Source organism: Dreissena polymorpha, chromosome 2 (assembly GCF_020536995.1).
Source record: "Dreissena polymorpha isolate Duluth1 chromosome 2, UMN_Dpol_1.0, whole genome shotgun sequence".
In the NCBI taxonomy this organism is placed as follows: domain Eukaryota; kingdom Metazoa; phylum Mollusca; class Bivalvia; order Myida; family Dreissenidae; genus Dreissena; species Dreissena polymorpha.
In genome coordinates this window covers 33879546-33895648 of record NC_068356.1, presented here as the reverse complement: position 1 = coordinate 33895648, position 16103 = coordinate 33879546, and the positions used below count along the sequence as shown (strand labels likewise).

Here is a 16103-nt window from a genome sequence, read left to right as displayed (position 1 = left end):
AAGTATGTGTACTCGGCGGAATAGCTCGGTAGGCTAAAGCGTTTTTACTTCAGGACTCTGGCAGGACTCCAGGGGTCACTGGTTCGAAACCTGCTCCGGGCAATGTTCTTTTCCTTTTTTTTAATTTTATTCTTGATTTTTTACTGGAGCTTTTACGATCCAATGTTTACAATTATCAATATAAAGCATTTAATGAATAAGTTAAAAAAAAAGCCAAAATCTGTGAAAAGGCCCCTTTAATACTTTTATTAAATACAAATTTAAAAAACAGCTTTGTATATGATATAATTTAATCCAATGTAGTAATTATGTCTTACAGAAACAAAATCGACTTACCGTCCGGAAAGACAGCATTACATGCAGAGAAGATGGCAGCAAATACGAAATAATGAACAAGCATCGTTTCTATTCTCATTTTCCTGCGTAGAAAAGTAAAACAATAACTATAAGTTCAATTCATCCTTCTTCCGATCCACGATTTCCTATATAACAAAAATAACAAAGTCATCAAAAAAAAAATCACAATCATCATAATCATCACCGACATCATACTCATCATCATCATAATCATATCCATATCTATAATCATCACTGCCATCATAATCATGAACATCCGTATAATAACAACTTTATCTCTTATCATAATATCCCGAGTTAACATCACAATCTTCAGAATCACATACATAATCATAATTATTCCCATCATCATTATCATCACCTTTTTTATAACCATAACCTTCATGGTAATCATCGCCCTTATCATAATTAGAACAATCACTATAATCCTCACCATCAACATAACTATCATCATAATCCTCACCATCAACATAACTTTCATCATAATCATTACCACTGTCATGATTATTCATAATCATCCTTAAAGTCATCACACTCATCCATCATCATACTCATTAATATCATCATAATCCTCACCATCACCATAATCATCTGTTTCCCTGTAATCATTACCTTCCATATAATGATTACCATCATCATACATACCGTTATCATCATTCGCATATTAGTGAACATGCTGCTGCCATTACTAATAACGGTCATTATGAAGGTGATATTAATGCTTATGATGATAAACAAGCTAATCAACACAGCACACGCCATATGGTTCACCGCTTAAACACATCACGATTCACCACTAAAAATGACAATTTACAAACATTTATAACGAATAACATCACTTTCAATCAGCGTCTCAACGACCTCAATCACGTTAAAGTTTTACGGATCAGTGGTCTCTGCGTTTATACCGACATACATACACATTGCCATGACAAAGAATTGACAGAAGATCGAACTCATTTACACATTTTAACATGTGGTTAAATAAAACCCAATACAATCTTACCACTTTGTTAAATATACACTTAACTGTAATGCAAATATAACATGTGTAAGGTTATAGCCATAAATATCCTAAACATATATATCACATTACCTTTATAGTATTATAAATCCATAGATAATTTTAAACAGATGAGTAACACAATTCAGCCAAACCACACGAAGAAATCAACTTTGTGTCGTTACACTCCGCTATTTGCTATCTGAATGTTACTATCGAAGTCCACTTTATCTATTGTCAACTATGATATCGAAAATACCTGATGAGTTAGCAAGATAAACCAAGTGCTAAGATATGTTATTGGACGATTAGCAAAATTGTTTACGGATTCGGTGTATCTTAAACAACATTGATGGAAAAAAATGTCTAATGAACGTTTTATCGAATCGCCAATAGGCAAAAATAGGCGCTTGAACTATTTTAATGACCTGTAGAAGCTTCTTTACAGAATGTCCAAACATTTAATGATTTTGAAAATCGTATAAAAGCGAATGTAAAATGTCTTTCAAAACCTAATACTGTTCAATTTGGAAATACCATATTTTCTAAACAAGAGCCAAACGTTTCACCACAATTAACAAATCTTACGCTGCATAATGCTATCTACAACATTTAAAGGGGAAAACGTCAACGTCCTTCCACAGGCCTTTGATTTACATCGCCGCATCTTAATTCGCTGAGAAAACAATGAGAAACGATGATGTGTTGATTAACCAATAAAACAATTTAGCATGTTCTAGACGGACACTGTTTATCTTACCTAATATTAGGGCTATATTATGGATATATGTATGTCAATGTGTTCTTTATAGATTCTTACAACTCATTGTAATTTCTACGATGCTGATTCCAAGGCCACGTAACCTTTGACATTTTTGGCTGTGCTAATTTGAAAGAAGGTAGCATATTTATTCGTTATCACTCGTCCTAATTGTACGATATTTCGGGTTTTAACGTAGCGTGAGTTTAAATTAAAATCAGATAATTATGCTACTTTCATATGAGTCTTTGTATACCCAATTGACAGTAATTGTCTTCAGCAAAATTCTATACATACATTTTGGCCTGAAGTGTCACTATCAATAGTCAACTTTTTATGCAATAATATTTATTTAACATATCCTAAAGCACCGAGTCTAAACCATTAAGAACATACACATTTGCTAATGGTATTTCATTCGTCATTATAAGGTTTATGTTTAAATTTACATTTTAAAGTTATGGAAATCTTATGTTAACAGCAAGTCAACACATGAGAAGCCAAGAGAATCAAGATTTACAATATCTGTCCGTGTGTGCAACTGTCTATGTGAGTATATCGCTGATATATGCCCTACGTTCAAATGAATATGAAAATAAATGTTATCTTTCGAATTCTTCCGTGTTGCTTTTATCGGACAAAGGATGTGTACACAGGCACACCATAATTGTTATCAATACTGTTTATCTGCGTTATACGATATCGGCGTTACAGTAGTAAAATGTGTAATAATTTAATATTTACTGTTTAAATGATTGACTCAATAGGTGTTAAGTATTAAAAACATATTTCTAACTGTATAAGGGAACTCAAAATGAAAATCAATAACAAATCGTACGGCTATTTGTATCGAGTCAAATCCATCATATACATCGTAACCAATTTTCAAAATGTAAATCAATAACATAACGTACGGCTATTTGTATCGAGTCAAATCCATCATATACATCGTAACCAATTTTTCAATTATTTCAATAGAATGATTGTAAGCTTTAAACAGACGTCAACTTATTATCCCCGCCGTCCGTCCTGGCCACCATCTCCTCCTACACTATTAGCACTAGAACCTTGAAACTTACACACATGGTAGCTATGAGCATATGTGCGACAGTGCACTATTTGGAATTTTGATCTGACCCCTGGGTAAAAAGTTATGGGGGTTGAGATGGGGCCGGCTCAGAGATTTTCACTCATTTTTTTAGGTTATTTTACATTAACTTGTTCTTTTCTACACCGATTCACTTCTTATTGATACTGAACTTCTTTTATGACAATACGGTCAATCTCAACTATGCATGGTCCCATTACCAACCTTGGGGCGCAACGCCCACATAGGCCACGCCCACCAAAATTTTGTTTTAACATAACTTCTTCATTTATTCACCAATTGAATTCAAATTAATACTGACTATCTCTTATGACAACACGGTCTATCTTGACCATCCATGTCCACATTATCAACCCGGGCCCCACCAACAAAGGCCTTGCACACCCAAAATTGCCTTTTAAAGGAGCCGTCCAACAGATAAAGCGTCGTATCGACGCGAAACGATATTTTGGGAAACTACGAGGATTGCTTATATAGCTAAAAATACATCCGCTCTCGACATGAGCGTGGATAGTCGGGTGGTCTAGGCGGGAGGCTTTTTACTCCAGGACTCTAAGTATCCAGGGGTCAGTGGTTCGAGCCCTTTTCAGGGTTACTTTTTTCCTTTTTTTTAAATTGTATTCTTGTTTTTTTTTTACTGGAGATTTTTAGTTCAAATTTTTAAATTTATCAATATAAAGCATTTAATGACAAGCTTCAATACAACGTTGTTCCCTATTTATATCGCGATATCGACATGTTTCAATTGCTAGAGAAAAGTTTCTGGAACGGGTTTATGCAAAACTGCGCCTAACACAAATAGGACGTTTAAGCATCAGTCGTGTTCGTATTGTGACTTGATATGTTTGTATAGTTTCAATTCGGGAGATCTATTCATTATTCTCAATCAGTTCTGTACGTATTGGGAATTATCCCTTTCTCTATATTTAATTGTTTGTGAGTTTGAGACTGAAATCCATTTTTGCTTAGAAAGTTCTTTATTTCATTGGTCCAATTAAAATACAGATTTCAGTTTGTGTTCAATAAAAAAATAATAGATTGCATCCTAATAATTATTGTCAGCTAATATTTATGACAAAATGTATGTAAAGCTATAACAACAAGCAATGTGTTTGTGAAATATTATGTTCCCATATATATGACCTTTGACCTTGAAGGATGACCTTGACCTTTCACCACTCAAAATCTTTAGCTCCATGAGATACACATGCATGCCAAATATCAAGTTGCTAGCTTCAATATTGGAAAAGCGTACATTAAATGAGCGATTTTGACCCATAATATTTGACCTTTGACCTTGAAGGACGATCTTGACCTTAACCTTTCACCACTCAAATTGTGCAGCTGCATGAGATACACATGCATGCCAAATATGAAGTTGCTATCTTTAATATTGCAAAAGTTATGGCAAATGTTAAAGTTAGGGAAAACAAACACACAAACAAACAAAGCAACAAACCCACAGACAGGGCAAAAACAATATGTCCCCGACTATAGTGGTGGGGGACATAAAAAATTAGTGACCACAATCTCCGAGGCTCGTGATATTTGATGTTTCTTCACCAACACAAAGGTACAATTTGCAGGCATGTCGGTAGACCGATTCGAAATATGCAATTTCTTTAAAATCCCAAATTTCGCTGCCATGTAATAAAACATTACTTATTAAGCTGCCAATCAGTTTACAGGATATTGATTCAGATAGTTGACAAGGACTTAGTATGTATACTAGGACGATAATATGTCATGCAGGGCACGGTGCCCCTTTATTGCATTTGCATTAGCCACTATAATTAATGAAAAAGATTTAAAGAAGAAGACACCAACGTAGTTGAAGGAATGAAATTCAATTAAAATCCACGCAACACTGGCGTTTATTTTTTGCTGGTTTACCCACTTTCTGATGACCATCATGTTTGTTTTCGATGTGTTCACATGTAGTCCTGTTCTCGTACAGAATTGGTGCAATGCACCGAGTTGGCGCTGTTTACCAAAAAATTGTATGAGCTAGAAAAGCAACCTCAAACATAAGTAGTAAACTGTCAGCATCATTTTTTTTTAAATTGGCATCCGCCTAATGCCGTTATTTAATAATGAAAAAGAAAAATAATTGCTGTGCGATAAAACAGCATTGTTCTAGACCGATTTTGCATTAAATGTATTCAGTGTACCCGTTTCTGCATCAAACACGAGCCTTGCCATTTGTGCACATAGTCTTAAGTATATTAAAAAGTTCACCTTGTATGTTAGCTTCTTGTAAGATTAGCTATAGAATAATGCGATCTACTGGGTCAAATGCAGTTTTAAAATCTATGAAGCATACGTTAAGTTTTCCGCGTGTTTGGACAATATTTTGGAAATGAGAGTTATCAATATGAAGGCGTTATCTATTGTCGAATAACAAGCTCATAATACGGGTGGAGTTTCATGCTTTTCAGCAAACGCTTGAGCATACAACGATAACCGTCTATTAATCACAGTAAAGGCAATAATCAAGAGACAGAGCTCAACATTATAACTTGTTTAATAAGCTCTACAATTGTTACTATTTCCGCGTCGTGCACACTACGTTAGAAAAGCAAGCCATGAATTTGAAGCTTGCCCTAACAATACTTTGCATGGAATTCATTGAAAACCATTGCGTTGCATTCTTTCTATTACCATGTGCGTTATAAAGTATTTGTATTTATTCAAAATAGTAAAATACACAATGCGGCAAGTCGTTTTATCTACTGTAATTTGAAAACCCAATCGGCACCAAAGCAATCCTATGCTATATCTGGATGTCAGCCAGAAATAGGAGTTGATGAAGGCAAACATTTACATGAATTTCCTTATAACCAACATTGCTATAAGGGGTATAATTATGCCATATTGAAAGTAAAAGTTATTGTTTTAATCTGTGTAATTTCACGGTAAGCCTGACGTCATAAGTGAATTTTAAAATTAATACCTTTGGTTACAAAAATATGTACGTATATATACTTAAAGCATGTAATCTGTTCATCTGAATTTCAACTTACACGCACTTCTTAAACGGAAATGTCTAAAAACACAAGGGGGCATAACGATTGGTCAGTTAATAGTCATAAAGATCCTGAACACATGTGTACGTTTAATTACAAAATCTGTAGTCACTAAAGAGAGGTATGGAGTAATTATAAGCAAACGATAGCCATATTTTTCGAAGAAAACGGGACATAAACCTGCTAAATTATGCTTGATTGTAGGTCATAGTTTTGAAACGAAACTTGTGTGTGAGGTCGAATAAAATCACTGGGATAGAAACAGTAAATGGAGATATTGAACCAAATTTTGCATTAAAAAGGGGCGTTATTAATCTTAATTGCAGGTCAGATTTATAGAATTATATACATGACCTTACACGTTTACCCTTAACAAATGTAGTGGAAACAATTTTCAAATACAACAAGGGACATAAGTTTGCTAATATGCATATCATATCAGAATAATAAAAACTGGTAAATGACATCACAAAATTATCCCGAACACATGTGTGGTAACTATTTGTACATACGTTATTTGTTGTTTTACAAAAGTTAAAGTCGGGGTTAGTTTATGAGAATTATGGAAACTGGTAAGTGAATTCACACAATGATCCCGAACACATGTATAGTAACTATGTATAGTAACTATGTGTACATATGTGGTTGTTTAACAAAACTTAAAGTCGGGGTGAGCTTTTGTCACTGATTTTTAATCGTCTTCATTCGTCCATCGTACGTGTACTACTGCTTAAAACGACTTATATTTGGTCAACCTGTCAATCTTTACATTTCAAACGAAGATCATTGGGTGGTACAAACGCTATATTAATGGTTCCGATATGTATGTCAATTATGGTAAAATAATGTTTTTGAAACTGAAAACAATACTCGCAATCTCCTTTTAAACCGCTAAATGAAACTTGTATCGAGCTTCGCAAATATGTTTCTTCGGTAGTACTTAAAAAAATGGTATAAACATTGGATGCATACTTCACGTGACCATACGAGGTAAAACATTTTTTGACTCAAAACCTGTCAAGTTTTAATAATAAGCTTTATCTTGAAACCTTGAACCGAAGAATTACAAAATTTCCTGTTATCGATATTTTGCGTGACAGATTATTTCCTTGTTTGTTTTATGTGTAGCACATGAGGTAATCGAATTTACAACGTGATGTATGCAGGTTGTGTTGTCGTTTTATTTTCACAGATTAACCTCAAATTCGTGTCTCCCTATAGCTTAACGTGTTATTCGCCCTGTGAACGCCGTATATTTTTTATTACGTATGTTAATATTTATTTATAAACAATCGGGTTTTCTTGGTATCGTGTTAAAACTTTTCATTATGTTGTAGAAGTTTTTGTTGCTGGAGTATTTTTTAACTGAATACGGCACCGCTACATCGTTTCGTGTATTGTCAATATACGAGTTCATTCATATCCATGTCAATTGCATGAAACCGACTGATTATCTCCATTGAACTTACAGTCGCCATTTAAGTTAATCGCATGAAAATTAAGCAGATTCAAATTATGTTACTTTTGTATTGGAGAAGTAATTCATGCCACAGCTCATAGTTTGTCATCGGATAATGCATACTATTTGTTTTAAGGGACTTTTTGGCAAAATTACGAGTGTTCATTTTATTTTTTGCAATGTATTTGTGGTGTTCTTTTTAATCACGCAGTCTAGTGTTCACTAATAATCAGATAACGCAAGTGTATAACCATGTAGATTACTCGTTAAGTAGATAACTATGTTAAAATGAGGGAGGGATACCGCTTTGGCATATGTAAATCAACGAAACAAATATTCTGTACGACTAATAAACATAATGGTTGTTTATTTGTATAGACCGTTATATGGGAATAGCATGTTGCATTGCTATGATTTGATTGATAGATCAGTGGTAAACATTTCAACCTTCGACAGATTCAGTCTGTTAGTAACCTAAGTAATCGTCTCAAGTTAAAGATACGGCGATGAACGCGTGATAGTTTTAAGACACTCAATGGCAACTTCAGGTTTGATCACTTTCCACAGTGTGTTACACTGGGCGTTTATAACGCACCAGATACCCTAGTTTAAACGGTATTACACGATTTATAAGCTCGACATTCTTCGTAATAGTAGACAGTCAAAACATAAATCGGTTGTACACAAAGATTATGCACATTGATTGCGAGTCCTATGTATTTTTTCGAATTCCACACACTTGTTAATAATACGTTATCGGCGATGCAGTTACATTCTTGTTTTGACGTTCTGTTTGAAATTAAGATGATAACACCTCTAAAATAAGGCGATGACGATCTTAGCAAATGTCGGCTACATGTAATCTCCGTGGATCGGGCAGGGTTAAATGCCTGAAATGGGAAAAACACAAAAGCCCTCCCCAACAAACAAATAACAATCGGCAAAACTGCTATCATGCTTCAAAAGTTTAATATTTTCTTTTACTTATGTTGTGTGTGAGGCATAGTGCATATTGCTTTTAATCGCAAAAATGTGAATAATCTATACTGTTGCAATGTTTACCACCTCAAAAAAAATTAGGACAGCCGTTTTGAAATTGAATTGTAAACTGGTCGAAAATGATTTACATGACATAAAACAGCCATCTAACCGCTCTATGATAAATAGTGCACATTGCGCATGGATTATTAATTCGTCATTATACTACCGTCTGGGCCTGAGTGCTTTGTAGCAGGTAAAAATATACCGATGTCCAATACTGGAACAATAATTGGATTGATTTCGATGCAGTTATTCTCATTAAATTTCAACCACGATTTTGTGACCCGAAACTGCCCACACTTTGAGTTTTTAATCTTACAAACAATTGCACTTTAAGATTTAAAAACATATCGATGTACATTTATGCAGTTAGCTGCATCATGTGAGGTCTCAAAATGTTATGTTGAAATAATATGCGTCCTCTAAACAGAAAGGATTTAAACGCGTAATTTAACATCATATCATAAAGAACGAAAATCGAGTACAAATATTATATCCGTCCAATTTGAAAAAAACAAACACAAAACAAGAACCTTTAATACATTTGCGTATCTTTGAATCATCCAAAAAATAAACATTTAAATAAAGTTGCATATTGTTTTCCAAAGTTAGCTTTGCTTTCCTAAATAAAAGGATTTACTGCTCTATTAATTATAGAACATTTCTTTCAAATGTGCTGGTTATTAGGGCTGGTAATAACATAAATCTGCGTCGGAACAATAACAAATATTGCGGGATGCAAATTCTTAAGAATTTATTTGGCACCACAAAACGCTGTTTCCTGCAAAAGCCATGAATAATCGAACAAACGTTTGTTTCAACAACGTTTTATTATGAGATTGTTGTGTTTTATTACCATTCAAGTCATCATGATCAATCGGAAACGAAAGAGATTTACAAGCGATGCCTAGCATATGTTTCAATGCATTAAATCATCTGAAATATGACATTGCTTAAATAAAACATATCTCGTATTCGAAGTTTTCAAACAAAACACCGACTGTTGCCATTGCGTGCAAACGAATATATTGTATTACACATAGATATTCACATTATCTTATCCGTCAGTAGGTCCGAGGTATTTGTGTAAATAAATAGACCACAATAGGTCTTGGACATAGCTTATCAAGTACTTTATTTACGTTATGCACAGCAAGCACAAAACAGCAAAAAGAACATTGTTTACAAATATTAAGACCAGGTGCTCATGGCATCATTTTTAACAGGATAAACTTCTACAATTCCTCAAACAATAATAGTAGAGGCTATTTTTTATTAGTTCCTTTTAGATGGGAACGTAGAGGTATGATAAACAGAACGAGAGCCTCGATGGCGTTGAAAGCCTATTTGCAAGATACAGGGAAGTTGCTGCTGAAGTAAAAGTTAAAGGATCGGACTGTTGATTAAATGAACGAGAGCACCGATGGCGTTAAAAGTTTGGGGCTGATATGGGTGGTCTATTTCAAAAGGATGCATTTCATTTATTATAATACATACGTTTATAAAACCTATATTTTTCTTATTTATCATTGATTGTAAATTAAGATGGTAGTTTTAAAATTTTGATGTTGTGTTGGTTTTTTACCTGAAATGCGTATTATGTAATAAAGCTTGTAAGAGAACAAGTAAACTAATGTTCAGTAACCTTTAGTTTCAGTGCATTTTAAAGCAATTTAATATTGAATAAATTTACATTTTGTTACAATTTTTAGTTTCAAAGAAAAAAGAATCATTTAAAATCTAACAATTAGCAGAGATTCAAAAATCTGACCTGTATAACATCCCTATATGTATATTGCCATTGTAAGCATTCCATTTTCCAGCAAATGTTACCTCTTCCCATTTTCTCATATATTCTTCAGTGTTGTTTTAATGTGCCATTTTACTTTGAAGAAGCATAGTTAAATAGCACATGGTAATTAATTAAGGCATCATCAATTAATAGTTTCAAGAAGTTTAATGGATCCTGCCTCTCGTTTTCAACGTTCAATTGTGAACGACCTGTTAATGGGGGACACATATGTCCACCAATTCTCTTCATCAAATTGCTTTAAATCCGTAAATTTCTGGCTCAAAGTAAATCATTTTTATTTGAATTAACACATCTCTATTACTTGCAAACTCTACTTCATCAAATCTATAGAAAGGCAGGTCAGAATTCATGTCAGAATAATCAGAAAACATTCATCGTACTCCGCAATTTTTCTTACACATTTTCAAAGAATGAAAGTGTTTTTTGCCCGCCTTCCTGTTATGCATATTTAAATTTATATTTATAATTAACCAATGAAATTTTACATATCCATAAACCAGGGCCTAATGAATTCAGTTATGTAAAGATTTGACCTCTCCGATACATAAACACTGTAAATTGAAAGTAGTTGTGAGGTCACCATCAACAAGAACATTTTTACGGACGAAAGTTTTTAAGAACGTTTTTTCACGTAAAACGATCTTAGAAAAAATCACTGAAAACGGTGTAAGCAATATTCTTGGAAGAAAATGTTAGAAAAAAGATTCTAAATGAAAAATTGTAAGAATTACCAAATACTTTATTAAATATCTATTTCGTCTGCCCCAAATCAAGTAAGGCTTAAAAAAAGTCAACCATTTCCCCGTGTGATTTCGAAATGTGGTATAACAAAAGCCTATTTGCGTTGCAAATTGGCTAAAAACCGGTAACCGCCTGATCGTTTTGAAAGATATCAAGCTTGGCACGACCAAAATAACTTATCGGCAAAGCCTCGCCTGATCTATTTAAAAACTAGCAGGAGGTCACCTGTTATTCTCTGTATTTACAATATCGTCCATTATTTTGATATGTATACATTTAACTGTGTTTTTGATATTGTCGTCATTCGGCATTTTGTTTTACGAATAATCAGACAAAAGATGAAGATGAACGCTGTTTCCAAAAATGTGCTTCATCTGATTTGAAATATATATTCACATAAATACACAATTGTCAAAAAGCCTAATATTAAGTTTGCATTTTACTTTCTGTCACGGACATGGATGAAGGAGCCATTTTGTTTTAATGACAATTTTCTAATCGTGTCTTAGCTCCAAATAAACATTTTAAATAGCAGGCACACGACGCACTTATTAAATAAGTTTCCTTTGAATTACACTTGTTATTATGTCTTTTTGAAAAATATTTTGATAACGCATGTCTTTTCAAGAGACTTCATATGTCGTTTACCATGCACGTGCATTAATTATATGAGCGAATCTTGCTGCATCCGTAGAAATTTTATCATTAGCTGCGCAGTCCATAGTCGTAATATAGAGACAATAATGCGTGTACATCTCTGCATCAATGATATCTTTTCAAGATACTATGTAAGCATCGGAAATTATGCTTTTTCTATGAATGTTTGTACGATACGCGCATGTAATCGTGCATTGAGTAATCAAAGTAGTGAAAGTACTGGTGTGACGATGCTAATGAAGAGAATTGATATAAAAGCATATATTTAAGTTTATCTAAATCACCACAATTGTGTATGTGGGTACGAACATTTTGGATAGGGAAAAAAATGGGTACGAAAATGTTGGGTACAAAAATTGGGTACGAAAAAAGATTTGGTTACGAAAACAAATTTGGGTAGGAAAACTGATTGGGTACGAACAAAATTTGGGTTCGAGCAAAAATTTGGGTTCAAAAAAATGAGTACGAAAAAAAAATTGGGTACGAAAAAGGTAGGATACGAAACAAAAAATGGGGGTACGGGGAAGTAGTTACCGTGGGGAACTTGATCCATTCAGCGAAACTGGGAGGCGGATTACATTCTCGATCAAATATAACAACTAAAATCTTTAAAAAGATATTCGATGTGTATTTTTTTGTACCACTTATCTTAAAAAAACGTTTTGTTACAGTAAAACGTTTGTAGGATATAACATTACGTTTCAGCATATAAATTCAAAACTTGACATGCTGTTTAATTACACCTTTCTCTTTAATTGCACATGTATATCACACCAAACTTTATATTACGTTGTTTCCTTTCCTAAGTTAATGATGCTTTGTGTACGGACGTGATTTTACATGCCCATGTGCATGAACATATATTTTTTCTCTTTTGATTATTGTTTTTTTTCTCTAATTCAATAAGCTTAGGCATGTTTGTTTGTTAAGTACGGCAATACTTTCATGATGATTCTCGAAAGTAGGTATGAGCACATAGGCGTAAGAGCACTTGAATACGTAAGTTCGCCAATGAGCACATGGTAAGGTTAACTAACTCAGCGCGATATGACTTAATATGTGTTTAAAACAGCAAACAATATCCAACAAACGAATGAATTATCAAACATAGTATGTGCACTGATGCGGCTCTGTAATTTCTGTTTGAAAAGTTTATTAAATATGCAAATTGAGAAAGCACGCACAAGAGCGAGTTTCACAGATGTCACACGGCTATTATGCTGTTTATATACCATAGTCGCTACAAAGTTTACAAATGGCAGGTTCGAAATAATTCGTTTTCTTTACACGCATGATCGCGTTGAAAGTTAATTATACACGTTTTAATTCGCAATTTATTTACTGAATCACGACTAATGTCAAATACAATACAGAAAATGCATAGTTGTAAATTTGATCTCTAAACATATAATGGATTGAATATAACTGATTTAAAATTAACGTTGTCAAACTATTATTAGATCTTTTTCCCAGAATATGCTGTCCTATGTAAAGCTGAGAATCCTATACCTTTATCAATGATAATCAGCGAGGTATGCCGATTAGAAAATCGAGCTATCTCAATCGGACTGGCTCGGTCTTTTACAAAGGTCGCCATTTTGAGGAATTTTTTCATGGTATGATAACTTAGAAGAGCTGCTTCGCAGCATCGTCAAAAATCAAATAGAAAAATTATTTTCTTTAATGTATTTACGTTAAAGAATCTCCATTTACAGTAAATCCAGGTTTGTGTCTGGATTTTATACCAGGCAGGTTATGTTTTAAAATTGTTCGAATTGTTCGTGTGCATTATTATACGAGAGATGCTCAAGATAAAGCATATTATTTGGGTGTTTAAAATGACAATACAACTTATTTTTTGTCTTTCAATTTATCAATATCAATTTATCAATTGTGTTATCAATTCTACAAGACTACTCATATGTTGTTATCCAGTCGATAAATTCCATTTTGAATTATTTAAAAACAACTAGCTGCATTTATCATGATCTCTTGATATTTAATAATGTATTTATTTATGTTAAGGTCCACTTGTTCTGCCATGGCTCGAGCGAAGCTAATCAACTCTTTGGCTCATTGATGAACGCTTTGTTGAACGCAAGTTTGCCTCTTTCGTATATGCACGGTATGCTGTCATGACCCTCATTTACAGTTCTCTCTTTGTTCAGCTACATAACCTTTATATTTAAAAAACGTTTCATTTATTTGACCCAGTTTGATGCATAGTTCTGTGCTTGGTGCGTTTTATGTTCGTTGTATATGATGTTATTTTTATGTGTAAAACTATTGAGCATTTATTTATTCGCTATGAGTGACGAACCACGTGCTGTAATAAAATTTATCTGCTATTGCTTCGTTTAAAGTTACATATTATTTATCTTTATGGATAACACAAGATAACAATAAATTGTATTGGCATTGTAGTGAATTTGCTTAAGTTTAATATGTTGAAAAATATTTTGAATATATAAGCATTCCCATTGATGCAAATGTGATTGAACAGGCAAAATAACGTCCATGTACTTATTGTTGCGGCTGTCGCAGATCCCACCCACCACATGAAGTCGCCCATTAACAGGATGCAATATCAGCAACAGCCAATGCTTGCACTGCCCAGCAATAACTCTATGAATACTATACGGTTTATTCGCCAAACAAACTCTAAGATTCGGTTTGATACATTCAACAACATTGCAAAGAAATAGAGCTACGTCGTTTACCGACGACGCAGTTTCATGTTACCACGACACGCGAGACGAGAAGCACATACTACTTGAGAGCCTCTCAACAGAGAAGTATACTAGAACAACGCAAGTCAAACATAAAGAATAATGATAACTATCTCGTATAGGCAATTTAACCGAAAAATGTGATATGTATTGATTATATGTTTCCATTTTGCTGATGGTCATTAATAATCGTGTGGATAAACCTTGGACTTCTTTTAAATGCAATGTATTGTTATTATCGTATTACAAATTCACAAGAATAGTTGGAATGCGTCATATTTTAAGTGATCAAACGTTTGCCTTTCATTTAAAAAGTGTATTCAAAGTCATTTTATGTTTCAACTACTATGAAGTAAATATAGGACACGCACCTTCGCAATGACATGTATTTCATTCATATAAATTATGTCCAAAGAACTGCGTTGTTGTATTCAGTGGAAGATAATATTTAAAAAAATATATAACGTTATCATTTGTAACGTTTGGTAACATATGATAACTTCGTATTGGTACAGTGAGTGAATATTTACTTAAGAGAGAAGCGGAGGGTGATAAAATGACGCTGAAAACACCCCTGAAATGGCCCAGAGTTGTTAACATAAGATGACATTGTGAAACAAAACTAGAACATGATAAACGCCTTAGAAGGGCGTTTAGATGTAATACAGTTGGTCATCAGAAACATGGCCGACACGACATCCGCATTATGCACCGCTTTGTTTGATGGCGATTTGAAATGCCGAACGAACCTTTGTTAAGACCTTTACCCAGATATGCAATACCCGGAGAGCGGTTTTATCTCATTCTTGTCAGTAAAACAGAGACTTTAAATTTGCCTCGTTGAAGAATGGTGCTCATCAAGTTTATTACATTCACCGCGTATTGCGCTGTATAGCAAAGTACACCGTAATCTGGACCAAAACTATCCTTGAGCTGATTTCGCGTGATATTTCTGAAATATATCTGATCTATTCCGTCGACAAACGGGACATTGATCCGAGTAAAAGCTCGACAAAATTAACATTGATTGCACATTCCTACTTTAAGGACAATACCTTTTGATGACATACCGTTAATTGTGTTTGGGAGAATAAAGACGTATGTCTGGAAACCGAAAGTAAAATCTGCTCAGTGACAATTGTTACAAAATATAAAATTCGAACTAATGTCTATCCATACAGCTTTTCGAATCGAACGGTGGATAACCTGTAAATTACACAGCCTATTAGTATCTAAGTGTAGTTTGTGTCAGGCATCTTTGATCAAAAAAGTACATGTCTGGGGACCGTTATGAAAATGGGTAAGTTGTCAATAGTGTATATGAATATCACTATTTTCTCTTTACTGGACAGCCCATCCACCTGTATCGCAATGGTGTTCCGCAAATAACTTAAATGTATGTTCGCAGC

The 16103-nt window shown here is 33.9% G+C and overlaps 1 protein-coding gene across 37 annotated transcripts in view; it reads right to left on the bottom strand.

Moving 5' to 3' along the window:
* Window positions 1–1569, bottom strand: part of LOC127866529 (protocadherin Fat 4-like) — a 69651-nt gene extending 68082 nt beyond the window's left edge. For 36 of the 37 annotated variants that reach the window (XR_008043028.1, XM_052407127.1, XM_052407124.1 and 33 more), the window contains exons 1-2: window positions 1454–1569; window positions 337–419 (exon numbers count right to left, since the gene is read on the bottom strand). Coding sequence is in view for 36 of the 37 variants with exons in the window: in XM_052407127.1 (XP_052263087.1) it covers window positions 337–415 (79 nt within the window). In the remaining variant the exon portion in view is untranslated. Of the gene's footprint in view, window positions 1–336; window positions 426–1453 lie in introns of those variants that run through there. The other variant, XM_052407113.1, reaches the window with a different exon arrangement.
* Window positions 1570–16103: the final 14534 nt, after the last annotated feature.